Source organism: Diceros bicornis, chromosome 20, assembly GCF_020826845.1.
Source record: "Diceros bicornis minor isolate mBicDic1 chromosome 20, mDicBic1.mat.cur, whole genome shotgun sequence".
Lineage (NCBI taxonomy): Eukaryota > Metazoa > Chordata > Mammalia > Perissodactyla > Rhinocerotidae > Diceros > Diceros bicornis.
The window spans coordinates 6983571-6999266 of record NC_080759.1 but is presented as its reverse complement, the minus strand read 5'-3'; the positions used below and the strand labels follow the sequence as shown (position 1 = coordinate 6999266).

Sequence of the window (15696 nt, the reverse complement as noted above, 5' to 3'; positions counted from 1 at the left end):
TGCGGGCTGCTGTGGTCATGTGGAACCCTTGAGACAATTTCAGGTGACCCCTAGGGGAGCACTCTGGACTTGGGGTTTGCTGGGGATGATTCTTGGGGGACTTAGGGCAGGTGTCTCTGCCCTGTAGGTGAGAGGGGCACTAGGGGCACTTCTGGCTGTGCTGTAATCAGGACCTCAAGAGCATGATCCAGCTTTGAGGGTCACTGGGGGTCCCCCAGTACAGGGGTCTTCAGCCCAGAGCGATAGGGAACTTCAGATACAGCTGGAATTGGGCAGGACATCAGTCCTCCACCAGGGGGCTCCATGGCCACAGTCGGGTTGGGATGGGTGAGGGGTCCAAGAGATCCCCGGGAACCGGCATCACTGGGTGGTAGGGTGGAAGGTTCGGGAACAGGCTCGCGGAGCCAGGCAGACTGTATAGGGTCACTGCGGGAGGAGTGTGCTGGAGCTCTGGGGCCGCGCAAAGCTCTGGGTAAGTGAAGCTTGGCCTGGATGGAGTCTTGGGGTATCCAGGTCCAGCGTGGATGGCATCTCCCGCAGCTTGAGGAGGAGGCGTGGTCCTCCCTTCCGGGCCCTGGGGGCAGGGCAGACCGGCAGAGGCGTGGCCAAGGGCGGGGCCTCCTTGGAGGGGCGTGGTCTGCTGCGGGGCTTGGCCTCCGCTGGGCGGGGCGACGCGGAACCCGGGCGGCGGCCGCCGCGGCAGGAAATCGGGGCTGGGCCCCGGCGGCGCGCGATCCCATCCCAGCCCCGTCCCCGCCGAGCGATCCCCGGGCCGGGTCATGGACGCAGCAGAGCCGGGTAGGCGGTCCGGGATACGAGATCCGAGAGGGGCCTCCCCCGACCGTACCCCGCTTCCTACATTGAGGGGTCCTGCCTGCCTCTCTCCAGAGAGCCGGGAGAGGAGTTCCTGAATGGAGAGGAGGCGGAGATCCTCCATTGTGGGGACCCCCAAGCCGAGAGGGGCCCGGGGCACCAGTCCCTGACCCCTCCCCCTTTGGAGTCTTCACCCCGGATGCCTGGGGGAGGGGGCCCAGGAAGGGGAAGTGGCCGCTTCTGCTTCTGATATTTGTGATGGGGGCAGGGTGTCAGGACCGCTGATGGAGAGGGAGATGCGGCAGGATCCCCACCCGGCGCCTCCATAGCCCGGGGAGGGGTCAGTGCTGATCTGGGCCCCCTAGAAGGGGGCTGCGGCAGAAATGTGGCAAGGTCCGACTTGTGTTTCCGGCTGTCTTTGTGTCTCCGCTGTGCATGTTGAGTATCATTCGGTCTTTATGTCCCTCGTGGTTTCAGTCTGCCCTGTGTGCTTCTGCCGCAGGCTCTGTGCCGGTCTGTCCCACGTGTATTTCCATCTGTCTGGCCTGAGGTCCATGTGGTTCCATTGTCAAGCCGGCTCTCTCCCCGAAGACAGTGTGGCTGCATCTGGGGCATCTCTGTTTTGTCGCTTTGCATCTGGGCTCTACTGTGTGTGGGTGTCTCTGCTCCTCGGAGCAGCTGTCTCTGTGTTGGGTTGTGCCTGAGTCTATCTGCCTGCCCTGAGTCGGCCCCACCCAAGCCCACGCTCCCTCCATCCTGGCTCAGACACTCGTCCCCATCCCGCATTCCCCACTGGCCATGGTGCCAGAACACTCTCTCTCTCTCCCCCCTCTTTCTGTCTCTCTCTCTCCCCACCCTTCAAACAACCTGGCTGAGGTGAAGTGCTGTGGATGGAGGGAGGCTTTGGTTGGCCCATGTGACACTCCACTCCCCCAGGGCTACCCCCGGCTCCCGAGAGCAGGAAGAGGTACAGTGACATCTTCCGGAGCCTGGACAACCTTGAGATCTCCCTGGGGAATGTGTGAGTGTGAGCCTGGGTCACTCCCAAATCCTGCTAGGATACCCCAAATCCCTAACTATTTAGGTGCTTGAAAGCCCCATTAGGAACCTGCAACATCTGGATCCACTTACCTAATAACCTGAGAAGTCTAAGATGGGGCCCTCCAAACCACCTGAATAATCCCAAAATTCAACCCTCCAAATCCACTGGAAATCCCTAAAGTGTTCTAGAACCCCCACATATCCTTCTTGTGACCTCAAAACATTTGAGATCCTTATAATCCCACTCTATTAACCCCAAACTTACCCAGCACACTTCAAACTCTCTCTCAAGTCCCATAAAAAAAACTCACCTGCTTCCCCCCCAAAACCCCATCCCTCAAACCTCCAGACACAAGAAATGTCTCAGAGGTGATATCCAGGACCATCCCCCAAGCTGCCCTGGGGTCCCCAGCACCCCTGAGTGGGACAGATTGGGTGGAGAGTGGCATTCTGACACCCTTACCTCCCAGGACCTTTGAGATGCTGGCTGGAGACCCTGCACTTTCAGGAGACCCAGAGCCTGACAAGACCCCCACAGCCACTGTGGTGAGGGGCAGGGCCAAGGGGCAGGGAGGAGGGAGCCTCCAAGAGGAGGGGCTCTAGGGAGGTAGGGCCCCTGCACTGCTTGCTCCTGAACTGCTGTCTCCCTCCCCCTCAGACCAGTGAAACCTGCCGTTCCAGTGGCCCCTCCCCAGAGGGTCCTGCACCCCTCACAGGTAGGGTGAGGCCAGAGGGGTGGGGGCAGAAAGGAGTCCTTCCCACAACCAGTCATCACCGACTGCCTGTTCTGTGTGCTGGGGACACGGCAGTGTACACAACGGATCTGAGTCCCTGCCCTCAGGGAGCCCCCGGTCTGGGTGGACTATGGTGTAAAATTGCAACCTAGACAAGTGATCCACAAAGTGGTGTTTTGGGGAGCCATAGGGTGTAGAATAGGGGCTGCTGGTCTGGTCTGGGGGCTCAGGAAAGGCTTCCATGGGAGGTCAGGGTTCAGAGGTCAGAGGTCTACCCATCTGCCCCAGGGGAGGAACTGGACTTGCGGCTCATTCGGACCAAGGGGGGTGTGGATGCAGCCCTGGAGTATGCCAAGACCTGGAGCCGCTACGCCAAAGAGCTGCTGGCCTGGACCGAGAAGAGAGCCAGCCACGGTGAGGTCCCCATATTCCCAGCCCCAGGCCCCAGGCGGTACCCACACCCTGGCTGGACTCAGACCCCTGCTGTTTCCCCCCAGAGCTGGAGTTTGCCAAAAGCATCATGAAGATCGCTGAGGCTGGCAAGGTGTCAATCCACCAGCAGGTAGCCATGACCAGACCCCCCAGAGCCCAAGCCCTCCAGTACTCCAGCCAGGCCCCTGTAGATCCTCAGCAACCTCCAACACTCCCTTCCTCCGCAGAGCCACATGCCGCTGCAGTACGTCTACACCCTGTTTCTGGAGCACGACCTCAGCCTGGGAGCCCTAGCCATGGAGACAGTGGCCCAGCAGAAAAGAGACTACTATCAGGTGAGGGGACTCTGCTGTCCTTCATGCATCATTCCATTCACAACCACCCAGGAGGAAGACAAGTTACCATCAGCAGGGCCATGTTGCTGATGAGGAAGCTGAGGCCCAGGGATGCTGAGGAACTTGCCCAAGATTACCCAGCAGAGATTCAAACCAGGCTTCCTGTGCGATTACAAAACCGTGCTTTTGTTTGTTTGCCGCGTAGGGTGGCAAGGTGCTGAGTGTTCCCAGGAAGAGAGCTTTGGCATCTCTGAGTCCCAGTGGAAAGGATGAAGTGACCACTGAGACTCTGTGGGGACACCAGGGTGGGAAAGAGCAGGTCTGGGTGAAAAGACCCCAGGGGAGAGTGCAGACCCAGAAAAGGGTTCAGAGGATGTAAGGCACGTGGCGACGGCGAAAGGAAGGACCAGGTGGCCCTGAGGCAGCATCTCCATCCCCCGTCTTTGCCAGCCCCTGGCCGCCAAACGGACTGAGATTGAGAAGTGGCGGAAGGAGTTCAAGGAGCAGTGGATGAAAGAGCAGAAGCGGATGGTGAGGCCGGGCAGGTGGAGAGCGGGCTGGGGTAGGAGACGAAGGGACGCTTATCGCGTCCCTCCGCCGCCCCCAGAACGAGGCGATGCAGGCGCTGCGGAGGGCCCAGCTCCAGTACGTGCAGCGCAGCGAGGATCTGAGGGTGCGCTCCCAGGCGTCCCCCGAGGACCCGGCCCCCCAGGCCTCTCTGGGACCCAGCAAGCAGCAGGAGCGGCGGCGGCGCTCGCGAGAGGAGGCCCAGGCCAAGGTAGAGATCTCGCCCGTGCCCCCCAGCGCTTTAGTGCTGCCCACCGTGCTCTCTCCCACACGCGCCCCGGCCTCGGTTTCCCCAGGCGCAGGAGGCCGAGGCGCTGTACCAGGCCTGCGTCCGCGAGGCCAACGCGCGGCAGCAGGACCTGGAGGCCGCCAAGCAGCGGATCGTGTCGCACGTGCGCAAGCTGGTGCTGCAGGGGGACGAAGTGCTGAGGCGGGTGAGACTCTTCCCCACGGTCGACCCCCGCTGAGTGCCCCCTGCCCCTAAACCGCCCCCAGGGCACCAGAACTCGCCCCATCTCCCTAGACAGCCAGTTCCTGCCCCCGACTTCTCCTCCGCCTTGACTCCACTCCCTTGGGGTCCTGCCCCTGGGATGACCCGGCCTGGCTCCCACCATGCCGCCGCCACCCAGGCCAATTGCCCACGCCCACTGCCCAGCCCCACCCCCACCCCCAAACCCTGACCACGCTCTTGTCTCTCAGGGTCAGGCCCTCCTCCGACACCCCCCCACCCCACCCCGGCGCCGGGCTCTGGCCCCGCTCCAGGCCCCTGGGACCCACCCCTCTCTCATGCGCTGTCTCCACCCCGCAGGTGACCCTGGGGTTGTTTGGGCTGCGGCGGAATCAGGCGGAGCATGGCCCCCGGGCCTTTGCCGCCCTGGCCGAGTGCTGCGTGCCCTTCGAGCCTGGCCAGCGCTACCAGGAGTTCGTGCGGGCCCTGCAGCCCGAGGCCCCACCGCCCCCGCCGCCAGCCTTCTCTTTCCAGGAGTTCGTGCCTGCCGGGCACAGGTGGGCCCCTGGGAGCAGGGTGGGAAGGAGCCCAGGAGACGTGGTGCCAGGCTGTTGGCACAGTGGGGCTGAGTCCTCGGGGTGAGAGAACTCAAAGCCTTGATACTTGGGATTTAATACCCAAGGCTCTCACCCTGAGGGAGTCGTCCCAGTCCTGGGAGAGTCAGGACTTTGGGATCAGCACACCAGGGCCTGATGCTCACCGGCATCAGTGCTTGCAGACCCAAGTATTTGGAGTTGGGTCCCAGACGGGATACCTGGGCGCCGTCACCCCTGGCCAGTTTCCTGGTTATCAGAGCCCTCAAACTTCTCCTTTCAGCTCCCCTATGGACACAAGAAAGAAGCTGTCTGGCCCCCCACATCCACGGCTGGACGAGAGCGCGGCTGAGCCAGGCCCTTGGGAGGACGCAAGCACAGGCTGGCAGGGTGAGTGCAGCGAGGGACGGGCGGGAGTGGTGCCCAGGCAGGGGGTCATCCTAATTCACCTGTCCCTTCCTAGGGACTCCGGGCCCCACGCCAGGCAGTGACGTGGACAGCATGGGTGGTGGCAGCGAGTCTCGGTCCCTGGATTCTCCTACTTCCAGCCCAGGTGGGCCCAGGACCTCGCCCTGACTCCCTCTCAACCTCTGACCATCCTCCAGCCCCCCCCACCTCCCCACCCCTCCACCCCCCGTCAGCCTCTGACCCTCAACCTCTAGTCTAGCCTTTGATTTCTGACCTACCCCACACCCCTGACCTATTTCCTCAACCTCTGACTCATTCTCTTGATCCACCTTCTGAACCAACCCCCCCAGGTTGCTGACCCATTCTCTAACCCCTAACCTCTGACCTGTCAGACCTCCTTCTTGACCTCTGACCCTTTCCCCAAGGTCATCTGTGGGTGGTGCTGGAAGGCCTGAAAATTGGGAATGTCTCCTTAGCCTTGGAGCCTCCCCATGTGACCCCTGACCTCTGTGACCCTCTGCAGGCCGTGGCACAAGGCGGCTGGTGAAGGTCTCATCCACAGGCACTGAGTCCTCAGACGACTTTGAGGAGCGAGATCCTGGTGAGGCTAGAAGCAGGTAGGGCAGGGTGGGATGGACCAGGCACCCCCTGACCCTGTGTCCCCACAGACCTGGGAGATGGGCTGGAGAACGGGCCAGGCAGCCCCTTCAGGAAGTGGACACTGTCCAGCGCAGCCCAGACCCACCGGCTGCGACGGCTGCGGGGCCCAGCCAAGTGCCGAGAGTGCGAGGCCTTCATGGTCAGCGGGACCGAGTGTGAGGAGGTATGGCCAGAGCTGATGACCCAATGACCTCAGCTGACCCTCAATGACCTCCCTGACCCCAGGCACCTCCCTGACCTGAGATCCCCATGACCTTCCTGCCCCTGGGGCCTGCTCTGATCTGATAATCTCCTATGAGCCCCTAGTCCCCTGAGGATCCCTACGACCTTCTCTTCCCTGATGACCCCTGGTGACCTCTCTGACCCTGTGACCTTCCCCCCAGTGCTTTCTCACCTGCCACAAGCGCTGCCTTGAGACTCTGCTGATCCTCTGTGGACACAGGCGGCTCCCAGCCCGGACCCCCCTCTTTGGGGTTGACTTCTTGCAGCTGCCCAGAGACTTCCCGGAGGAGGTGCCCTTTGTGATCACCAGGTGCACGGCTGAGATAGAACAGCGCGCCCTGGGTGTGCAGGTGCTGCCTTGACCTTTGACCATCCCCAGTAGTGACTGGCCCTCCTGATGGCCAGATTGCGAGCCAGGTGTCCATTTCCCACCCCTGCCCTACAGGGCCTTTATCGAGTCAGCGGGTCTCGGGTCCGAGTGGAGCGGCTGTGCCAGGCTTTAGAGAACGGCCGAGCGTTGGTGGACCTCTCGGGGAACTCGCCTCACGACATCTCGAGTGTCCTTAAGCGATTCCTCCAGGAGGTGGGTGCACAGGGGGCAGGGGCCGGGCGGGCTCAGGCTGAGGACCCTCCGCAGCCCACCCACACCCGTGTCCCCCCACCATTCCACCCCCAGCTCACTGACCCCGTGGTCCCCTTCCACCTCTACGACGCCTTCATCTCTCTGGCTAAGACCCTGCATGCAGACCCTGGGCTCGACCCCGGGACCCCCAGCCCCAGCCCTGAGGTTATCCGCTCGCTGAAGACCCTCTTGGTGCAGCTGCCTGACTCTAACTACAACACCCTGCGGCACCTGGTGGCCCATCTGTTCAGGTGTGGACTGTCCTTGACCATGAAATGTGACTTCTGACCTGAGGCACAGATCTGTGACCCATTCCCCAGACCTGTTACTACTGACCCCTGGGACTGACCCGACACTGACCTCTGACCTTTGCATGTGTTTTCTGAGCTCTGAAGCTTAACACATGACTCCTGACTTTGGGTGCTGACCCCTGACCTCCATCACCAGGCATGTAGTTGCTGGTCTCAAACAATGACCAGGACTTGGGCAAGTTGCCACTAGCCTGGCCTGCAGGTCCTACTCGATGACCAGTGACTGTGCACTCCATGCCCTGACCCTTCTCCTCACACTGTCCCCAGGGTGGCTGCACAGTTCGAGGAAAACAAGATGTCTGCCAACAACCTAGGCATTGTGTTTGGGCCGACGCTGCTGCGGCCGCCGGATGGTCCAGGAGTAGTGGGGGCCGGCCCTGTCACCTGCCTGCTGGACTCTGGGCACCAGGCCCAGCTTGTGGAGCTCCTCATTGTGCACTACGAGCAGATCTTCGGGATGGATGAGCTCCCCCTGGCAACTGAGCCCCCACCCCAAGACCCCAGCCCAGCCCCTGGGCCGCTCACAACCAGCCCCCAGCTGCCACCCCCCACACCTTGCCCTGAACCCCCTGCCCCTAGCCCTCACCTCAGACCCCGCCGCAGACCCTGAGTCCCACGGTGCCCTGGAGAAGCATCCGGAGGCCGTACCCCCTGAGGTAGGAACCTGCTAGGTCTACTGACACGGGGAGAGCCTTCTCTCCATTTAATCCTCTCACTTCCTCCTGTCTGCCTTACTTCCTCTCGCTTTAAAAATTTTTCTTTCATTCCCTCCCTCCCTTCCTTATTTACCCTGTGCTCGTTCTGGAAGGAAAAGTGAGAAATGGAGTGGTGGGTAATAATGAAGTAACAGCAGGGTACAGCCCTGCAGAGGTAACAATGTGGGTGACAGTGCATTCCTTCAACGGAATATTTATTGAACACCTACCATGTACCAAGCATTGTTCTAGGCATTACAGATCCATCAGTGAGCAGAATATTCAAAGACCCCATCTTCTTGGTGCCTGCATTCTAGTGGGAAAGAAACCAACAATAAACAGGAAATATGATACAGAGTCAATTACATAGGATGTTACAAGGTGACGAGAACTATGGAAAAAAGGAAGAGTAGTATAAGTTAAGCGACCTCGAGGGCACCAAGGTGAGAGATGGAGGACAGTCTATAGCAGTAAATAGGATGGTGTGGGTGAGTCTTATGGAGGAGGTGCGTTTGAGCAAAGACTGGAAGGATGTAAGGGAGCAGGAAGCCTGGCAGAATTCAGGGGAAGGGTGTTCCTGGCAAAAGGAAAAGCCAGTGCAAAAGCCCTGAGGTGGGAACATGCCTGGTGCATTCAGGGCACAGCCCCGCGCTGTAATGAACCAGTGAGGGGAAGGTGGTTGGAAGTGAGGCCAAAGAGGGGTCTGTAGCTGCCATTGTCTGTGCGCCTACTATGCACGGGCGCTTTATAGGCTTCCTGTCCTCCTCACCACAGCCCTGAAAGGTACTGTTAGTGAAAATCACGTACAATGAGACTACCAAGGGGGCTTTGCCATCCCTCAGATTCTGCTACACCCGCCATCCTGAGAGGGCAGACCTCCCCCACAGCAGCCCAGAGCTGGGGAAGGGGCACTGGTGAGCTGTGGGACTCTGAGAACTGGAATGGCTCAGAAAGTGCTCAGGGCAGTGTCTGACACTTACAAAGAACTCCAGCTGCTATTAGCATTTAGCTAAAGGAAGAACAGTGAGAACATACAGCTAAAAATCGGGCGAAGGTTGCAGAGAGCAGAGCAGGATGGAGACGGGTGGTTCACCAGGTCCTAATTCGCATATGGCTCAATCACTCCCCTGGTTGGCCCTCTACTGAACAGGAGCATTCCTGCCCTCCGAGAGCCCATAGTTGAGATTAATGACGTTGCTCTGCACAGGGGGACAAGCAGTACACTGTGAAGGGCATTGTCTCTCCCCAGACACCAAAACTGCAAAGGAACTTTTGCATACCAGGGACAAACTCTCCAAGAGTCTCAAAGAACTGGGATTTTATCGTTGGGGTCTTGGTCTTGGGTTTCTCCCCGCAGATTCCAACTCCACAGAGTGCCCAGAGAGAGGAAGTGGCTGAAGACACCAAAGATGAAGGAGAGGAAGGTGAGTGTGTTGGGGAGTAGCCAAGGAATTCTGGGGGTGCCCCTGCCCCCCCCAGGGTAGGCTTGGCTGAGAGAGACTCCCGGAGGGATATCCAGAGGACTTAGGTGTGCTCAACATTGACTACCCCATCCCACAGTGCCCAGCCAAGGCCCCGAGGACTCACTTCTGGGGACACAGTCCCGTGGCCACTTCAGCCGCCAGCCAGTGAAGTATCCCCGGGGAGGCGTGCGGCCTGTCACCCACCAACTATCCAGCTTGGCCCTGGTGGCTTCTAAATTGTGCGAGGAGACCCCTGTCACACCCCCAGGGAGCTTGCGGAGGCAGGGGCCTGGCCCTGCCACCGCCTCCCCTGAGGGCAGCCCCTTGCGCCGCACCCCACTGCCCAAGCATTTTGAGATCACCCAGGAGACAGCCCGGCTACTCTCCAAGCTGCCCAGCGAGGCTGTGCCCAAGGCCACCTGCTGCCCGGACCCCCAACCTGAAGAAGTTGAGGACCATCTCTGACCATCCCAGCACTCTGACCAAGGGGCCCAGGACCAAGAAGATGGATGCACTTCTTCCCAGGAGTGCAATGTTGTGGGGGTCTGGAGAGTTCCTATAAGGAAAGACTACACGGCCTGGGGGAGGACTAAAACCCTTTTTGGGGCCATGTACGAGGATACCCCCAACTGGACACAGGTCACTACCAAGCATCAGGCCTACTCAGGTTCAGAGGTCACTCAGGGTCAATACTCAGGGTCAATACAACTCACAGGATCCTTGGGGTCCACCCTAGTCTCTGACCCCTGGAACAGGGGTGCCTTTTGCTACTTTGGTTGTGGCCACTCCCCCACCTCCACCTGCTTCTAGCTGAGCCTAAGTGACCAGCTCTTGGAGGGGGTGGGCAGCCCAGACTTGACATCCTGGTGGTGCCCAGAGTCTGGTGGCCTCTGAATAAACCATGTGTCCTTTATACCCTTGAATGTCTGTCTTTGACAGGGGAGAGTGACAGGGGAGAGGTCAGTGAGGGCAGCATCTTCTGGCCCCATTTTACCCACCAGAGAAACCAAGGTGCCCTTTCTGTCATCCCCAAACACCTCTGAGCACCTACGGGCAGTCGGGGCTGGGCCTGGGCTCCAGGCTGAGTCACGCTGGCTCGGCCCTCCCGGAGTTCCGCGTCTCCAATCCAGACCTGCACAATCAAACAAATGTAACAAAGTGCAGATAACTGGGACAATGGGTCTGTATGCTCAGGCCGTGGGAGCCCAGGGCCGCCACAGGCCTGGGCCGGGAAGTGGGCAGCGCTGCCGGGCGGGGGGAATGTGGGGGCAGGATTGCAAGCAACTCGAGTGTGGCAGGCTGGCCCGTCAGCTGGGGCCGGAGGGGTTTGCGGAGCAAGGGAGGCCCTGGCGCACAGTAGCTCCAGGCTGGAGAAGCCAAGGCGGGGCTGGGGTCCCGGCGGTGGGAGCCCGGTCGGATCAGGGCGTGGCTTGGAACACAGCGGCGGATTGGCCGCGAGGAGCTGGCGGGTGGAGCGGGGCGTGGGCGCGGACCCTGAGACCACCCGCAGCTGCGCCCCGGCGGCGCGAGGTCACGGAGGGGACTGTCGGCCGTGAGGGACTCAGCCCCCGAAGGCTAGAGACTGCGGGCGCGTGAGGTGCGCGGGGACCGGGGTAGGGGTCTCGCGCCGGAAATGGAGAGGGGCGACGAGGGGCTGCCACTCCGGGAGGAAACGGGGGGGTGGGGGCTGCGGTTTCGGGCGACCCTGTCCGCGCCACGCCCGCGGAGGCGGGGCTCCCCCAGGTGGCGGGGGCGGGGCTCCCCAGGTGGTGGGGGCGGGGCGCCGTGGGCGGGACGCTTTCTCCCGCGCTCTGTCCGCGGCCCGCGCCCGGCGCACCCGGACGCTCCTCAGCTCCAGCGGCGGTCGCCGGGCCATGGGTCTCGGGCCCGCCCCGGCCTTACGCGAGGCCGCCGGCTCTGCGGCGTGACGGGCGGCCCAGGTGAGGCGGCACGGACGGGGGCGGGTGGGGGCGGGTCCCGGGGAAGGCGCGGCACGTGCCCGCGGGGCCCGGATGCCTTCCCCTCCTCCCATCCCCCACGCTCCTCCCCCAGGCTGGGGGCGCCAGGAGTCCCGACCAGCCGCCGACTCCCTGACCGCCCTCTTTGTCCCAGAGGCCGCCAGGGTCCTCCGTCCCACCCGATGCCCCACCCGCTTCGGGAGCGATCGTGCCCAAAGCCTGCTGCCCGTTCTGGTCGCCCCGGTCACCTCCACGCCCCAGCACCGACTGCCTGCAGGGTCCCCGCAGTGGTCTCACCCTGCGCACACATGCCCCCTGCGCTCTGCAACCTGCACTGACTCTAGCACCAGACTGACCCTCCCTCACCTACTTGAAAGCTCACGCCCCTTTGTCCTGCCCTAAACCCTCCCAACACAGATTGGTCACAGATTGGCGGCACTTGGGCAAAAGGGTTTGGGAGATATCTTTGTAAGAGTCTTAGTAAATAAGCAACAGCTGTACCCACCCCCAGCTTGCTTTTCCAGGTCACCCTTGTCCCCACTACCATCACTTTGCCCCGAGGCATCTGAGTTTGAAACTCTCCCCTCTGGCTGCTACTCCTTTCAGTGTCCTTCCAACAAGAACTGCCAGCACTGACCTCTCCCTTTGTGCCACCAGATGGTCACCATGGGCCAGTGCTACTACAACGAGACCATCGGTTTCTTCTACAACAACAGTGGCAAGGAGCTCAGTTCCCACTGGCGGCCCAAGGATGTGGTTGTGGTGGCGCTGGGGCTGACAGTCAGCGTGCTGGTGCTGCTGACCAACCTGCTGGTCATTGCAGCCATCGCCTCCAACCGCCGCTTCCACCAGCCCATCTACTACCTGCTCGGCAACCTGGCCGCAGCTGACCTCTTTGCCGGCGTGGCCTACCTTTTCCTCATGTTCCACACGGGCCCTCGCACGGCCCGGCTCTCACTTGAGGGCTGGTTCCTGCGGCAGGGCCTCCTGGACACGAGCCTGACGGCATCGGTGGCCACACTGCTGGCCATCGCCGTGGAGCGGCACCGCAGTGTGATGGCCGTCCAGCTGCACAGCCGCTTGCCCCGTGGCCGCGTCGTCATGCTCATCGTGGGCGTGTGGGTCGCTGCACTGGGCCTGGGGCTGCTGCCCGCCCACTCCTGGCACTGCCTCTGTGCTCTGGACCGCTGCTCACGCATGGCTCCCCTGCTCAGCCGCTCCTACCTGGCCGTCTGGGCCCTGTCCAGCCTGCTCGTCTTCCTGCTCATGGTGGCTGTCTACACTCGCATTTTTTTCTACGTGCGGCGACGGGTGCAGCGCATGGCGGAGCATGTCAGCTGCCACCCCCGCTACCGTGAGACCACGCTCAGCCTGGTCAAGACTGTTGTCATCATCCTGGGTGAGTGGGAGCCCACTTGCCCCAACTGCCACAGACCTGATAAAGTGTGATGGGAGGGGATGGTTTGGGTGGGCAGTGTCCTCCAAGGAAGTGATATCTGAGCAGAGACCTGCATGCTGGGAAAGGGAAGAGTTCCAGGCAGAGGGAACAGAAGGTGAAAGCGCCAGTCAGGACCAGGCCAGCACTTCCAAAAGGAGAGGAGGCCAGCATAGCTAGCCTGTGCCCAGGAGAGGTCAGCACAGCCTCAAAGCACACAGACAGGAGTCAGATTTTGTTCTGAGTTCCTTAAGGAAGGCCTTAAGAGTTTTTAGCAGAGTAATGTGTTTGTTCACTCTGGCTGTTGAATGTAGGATGGTCGGGGTGGGGGAGGCAGCAAGAGCCTTTCCCACGGGGATACCCCCCAAGAACAAAGAGCGACTCTTGCCAAAGATCCCCTCCCCCCCAAGTAACTAGCCTGTCCCACGGTGATCTCCTTTCCCCCGCAGAACAAATGTCCGTGTAGAAATATCCAGGCCCTGGCCACCTTGGACCAGTTAGGAAAAGGTGTCCTCTCTTAGCGGTTCTGACCCATCATGCTGCCAAGGCAGCAAGACAGGCAGCTCTTACCCTGCAAACTGCACAGCTGTTGCCTGAGCCCTGGAGACCCCTCCAACCCTGAGCTCAGAGCTGCGGGTGCTGGGCCTCCAACAGCTGGCCCCACTCACTTCAGGCTCCATCCTGCAGGGGCGTTCGTGGTCTGCTGGACGCCAGGCCAGGTGGTGCTGCTCCTGGATGGTCTGGGCTGCAAGTCTTGCAACGTCCTGGCTGTGGAGAAGTATTTCCTACTTTTAGCTGAGGCCAACTCACTGGTCAATGCCGTGGTGTACTCATGCCGTGATGCTGAGATGCGCCGCACCTTCCGCCGCCTCCTCTGCTGTCTGTGCCTCCGCCGGTCCACCCACGAGTCTGCCAGCTACACACCCTCCACCCGGACAGGTGCCAGCACTCACATCATGCTTCCTGAAAATGGCCACCCCCTGATGGACTCCACCCTTTAGCCAACCTTGGACTTCAGCAGGGTGCAGTAAGCGCCAGATCACAGCATCTGACCACTTATGGATGCACCTGGCTCTACCCAATCTGTGGGATAGACTTAAAGGCAGATCCTCGGTCTGGCATGGCACAGCACCACTGCCAGCCCTACCTAGGCAACAGCTCTGCCTGCCCCAGGGCCTGGGTGTTTGGGGTCATTTCTAAGCACTCCGGAGAGAGTCAGATGCAGTGCGGGAATCTGGCTCTTCAGTCATCTCAGGTTGTGGGGTTTTTAAATGGACATTTTTCTATTTTTACTGCACATCCCTGGTAAACTCTGTGAACGGCTGTCTCGTCCGTGGTGGTATGGGTGTTAAGGGTGGAAAAGATGAGGGCTCTCTCAGGCCACGCTGCCCAGTGCAATAGCGTAACAAGGACGGAACGTGGATGCACTATCTGCCTGAGGCTGATTCTGTAGGGGCACAGACTGAGGGGTGCTGAGTGTAAGCTGGGAAATATTTGTGGCCCCTTGCAGCCTCTGAGGGGTCTTTCCTGTCCCCATTAGAATTAAGGGGTTCTATAGGAAGGGCATGATATAAGGAATAAACCATTCTTTTTGCTCTGTCTCCAAAGCATTTTCTGTCATCAACTTAGTCTCTGTCCCTTTGTCCCAGAATTGTCCACCTTGGCTCAGACTGTGCTGGGCTCCTTCAACATGGCATCTTCTTGGCTCTGTTCTCATTCCTCTTTGGTCTCTGCCTGGCTGTTACTCCATCTCTCTTATTGGAATCTTGCATCCATTTCCTTTTGTCTCTGTCTCCTCCGCCTGTTCCCCTGCCTCATCTCACCAGTCGCCTGTCTGTTTCTGTCCTCTGGAGCCCAGAATGGTCTCTGACCCGTGTGAGCCCTCTCTCTCCCGCCTGCCCTTTTGTCTGAGTCTAGGTTGTGAATAGTCAGGTGTGTCCATCCCACTGCCCACCCCACCTCCTACATACACATCTGTGGGCCGAGGGTAGTGGGGTCTGTGAAGCAGGATGCAGGATTTGAGAGTTGCCATTTCTCAAGCTCCTCTGATGTGCCTGGAACACTGATAAGCACTTTAGATGCATTATTTAATCATCACCTGCATCTTGCGAAATAAGTATTACACTTATTTTCACGTGAGGACAGTGGTTCAGAGAGGTTGAGATCTGGCCGACGGTTACACAGCTTTGAAAGGGCACAGAGATGCATCAAGGGACAAGAGAGGCCCCTGGGGAAAGGGCTTCAGATTCCCACAAAGTCCAGGGTTGGTCACAAGCTCAGCCTGGCTTTCCCCACCTCACCCACGGCCCCTCAAGGCCTCAGATGTGCCAGACCCATGATGAGCCCCATCTCAGATGCTCATAGAGGCACCCTGCCAGACACGATGTAGACCAGGACCTAGATTCTCTGCTGCTGGCTCACCAGGGAGGAGACGGGGTTATGTCTCTACTTTAGGTTCACATGCTGAATAACAGCTGGAATTTGAACCCAGTCCTCTCATCAGAGGCCATTTCTTTTTTTTTTTAAAGAGATTTTATTTATTTTTTATAATTTTATTTATTTATTTTTCCCCCCAAAGCCCCAGTAGATAGTTGTATGTCATAGTTGCACATCCTTCTAGTTACTGTACGTGGGACACGACCTCAGCATGGCCGGAGAAGCGGTGCGTCGGTGCGCGCCCGGAATCCGAACCCGGGCCGCCAGCAGCAGAGCGCGTGCACTTAACTGCTAAGCCATGGGGCCGGCCCAGAGGCCATTTCTTAAACTATTAAAGCACACATTGCCAAAGAACCAAAAACATCTAGGTCTTTCTACATTAAATGGGGGTGGGTTTCTCTTTGAGAAAACTCCCCCTGCCCTAAGACAACTCTTTGAGGAGGCAAGAATGAACTGGGGTGCTGGGTACTTCTCCAGGGTCCAAGGTGGGCAGCATGGCTCCTAAGGCCTGGGCCCTGAATCT

At 60.0% G+C, this 15696-nt stretch overlaps 2 protein-coding genes across 2 annotated transcripts; both read left to right on the top strand.

Moving 5' to 3' along the window:
* Positions 1 to 690: 690 nt before the first annotated feature.
* On the top strand, positions 691 to 10256 carry GMIP (GEM interacting protein). The gene is given in 22 exon segments (XM_058563895.1): positions 691 to 798; positions 1750 to 1834; positions 2325 to 2400; positions 2513 to 2570; positions 2877 to 3002; positions 3086 to 3150; positions 3248 to 3355; positions 3806 to 3886; positions 3963 to 4133; positions 4219 to 4356; positions 4731 to 4927; positions 5247 to 5353; positions 5427 to 5516; positions 5895 to 5972; positions 6040 to 6194; positions 6415 to 6603; positions 6699 to 6836; positions 6930 to 7126; positions 7454 to 7730; positions 7732 to 7842; positions 9239 to 9305; positions 9442 to 10256. Coding segments are annotated over 22 exon segments (2901 nt in total). The 5' UTR covers positions 691 to 779; the 3' UTR covers positions 9810 to 10256.
* Positions 10257 to 10648: 392 nt separating this feature from the next.
* On the top strand, positions 10649 to 13822 carry LPAR2 (lysophosphatidic acid receptor 2). The gene is made up of 3 exons (XM_058563894.1): positions 10649 to 10957; positions 11960 to 12701; positions 13425 to 13822. The coding sequence occupies exons 2-3, from the start codon at positions 11960 to 11962 to the stop codon at positions 13736 to 13738; spliced, it is 1056 nt and encodes a 351-aa protein (XP_058419877.1). The 5' UTR covers positions 10649 to 10957; the 3' UTR covers positions 13739 to 13822.
* The last annotated feature ends 1874 nt before the right edge of the window (positions 13823 to 15696 follow it).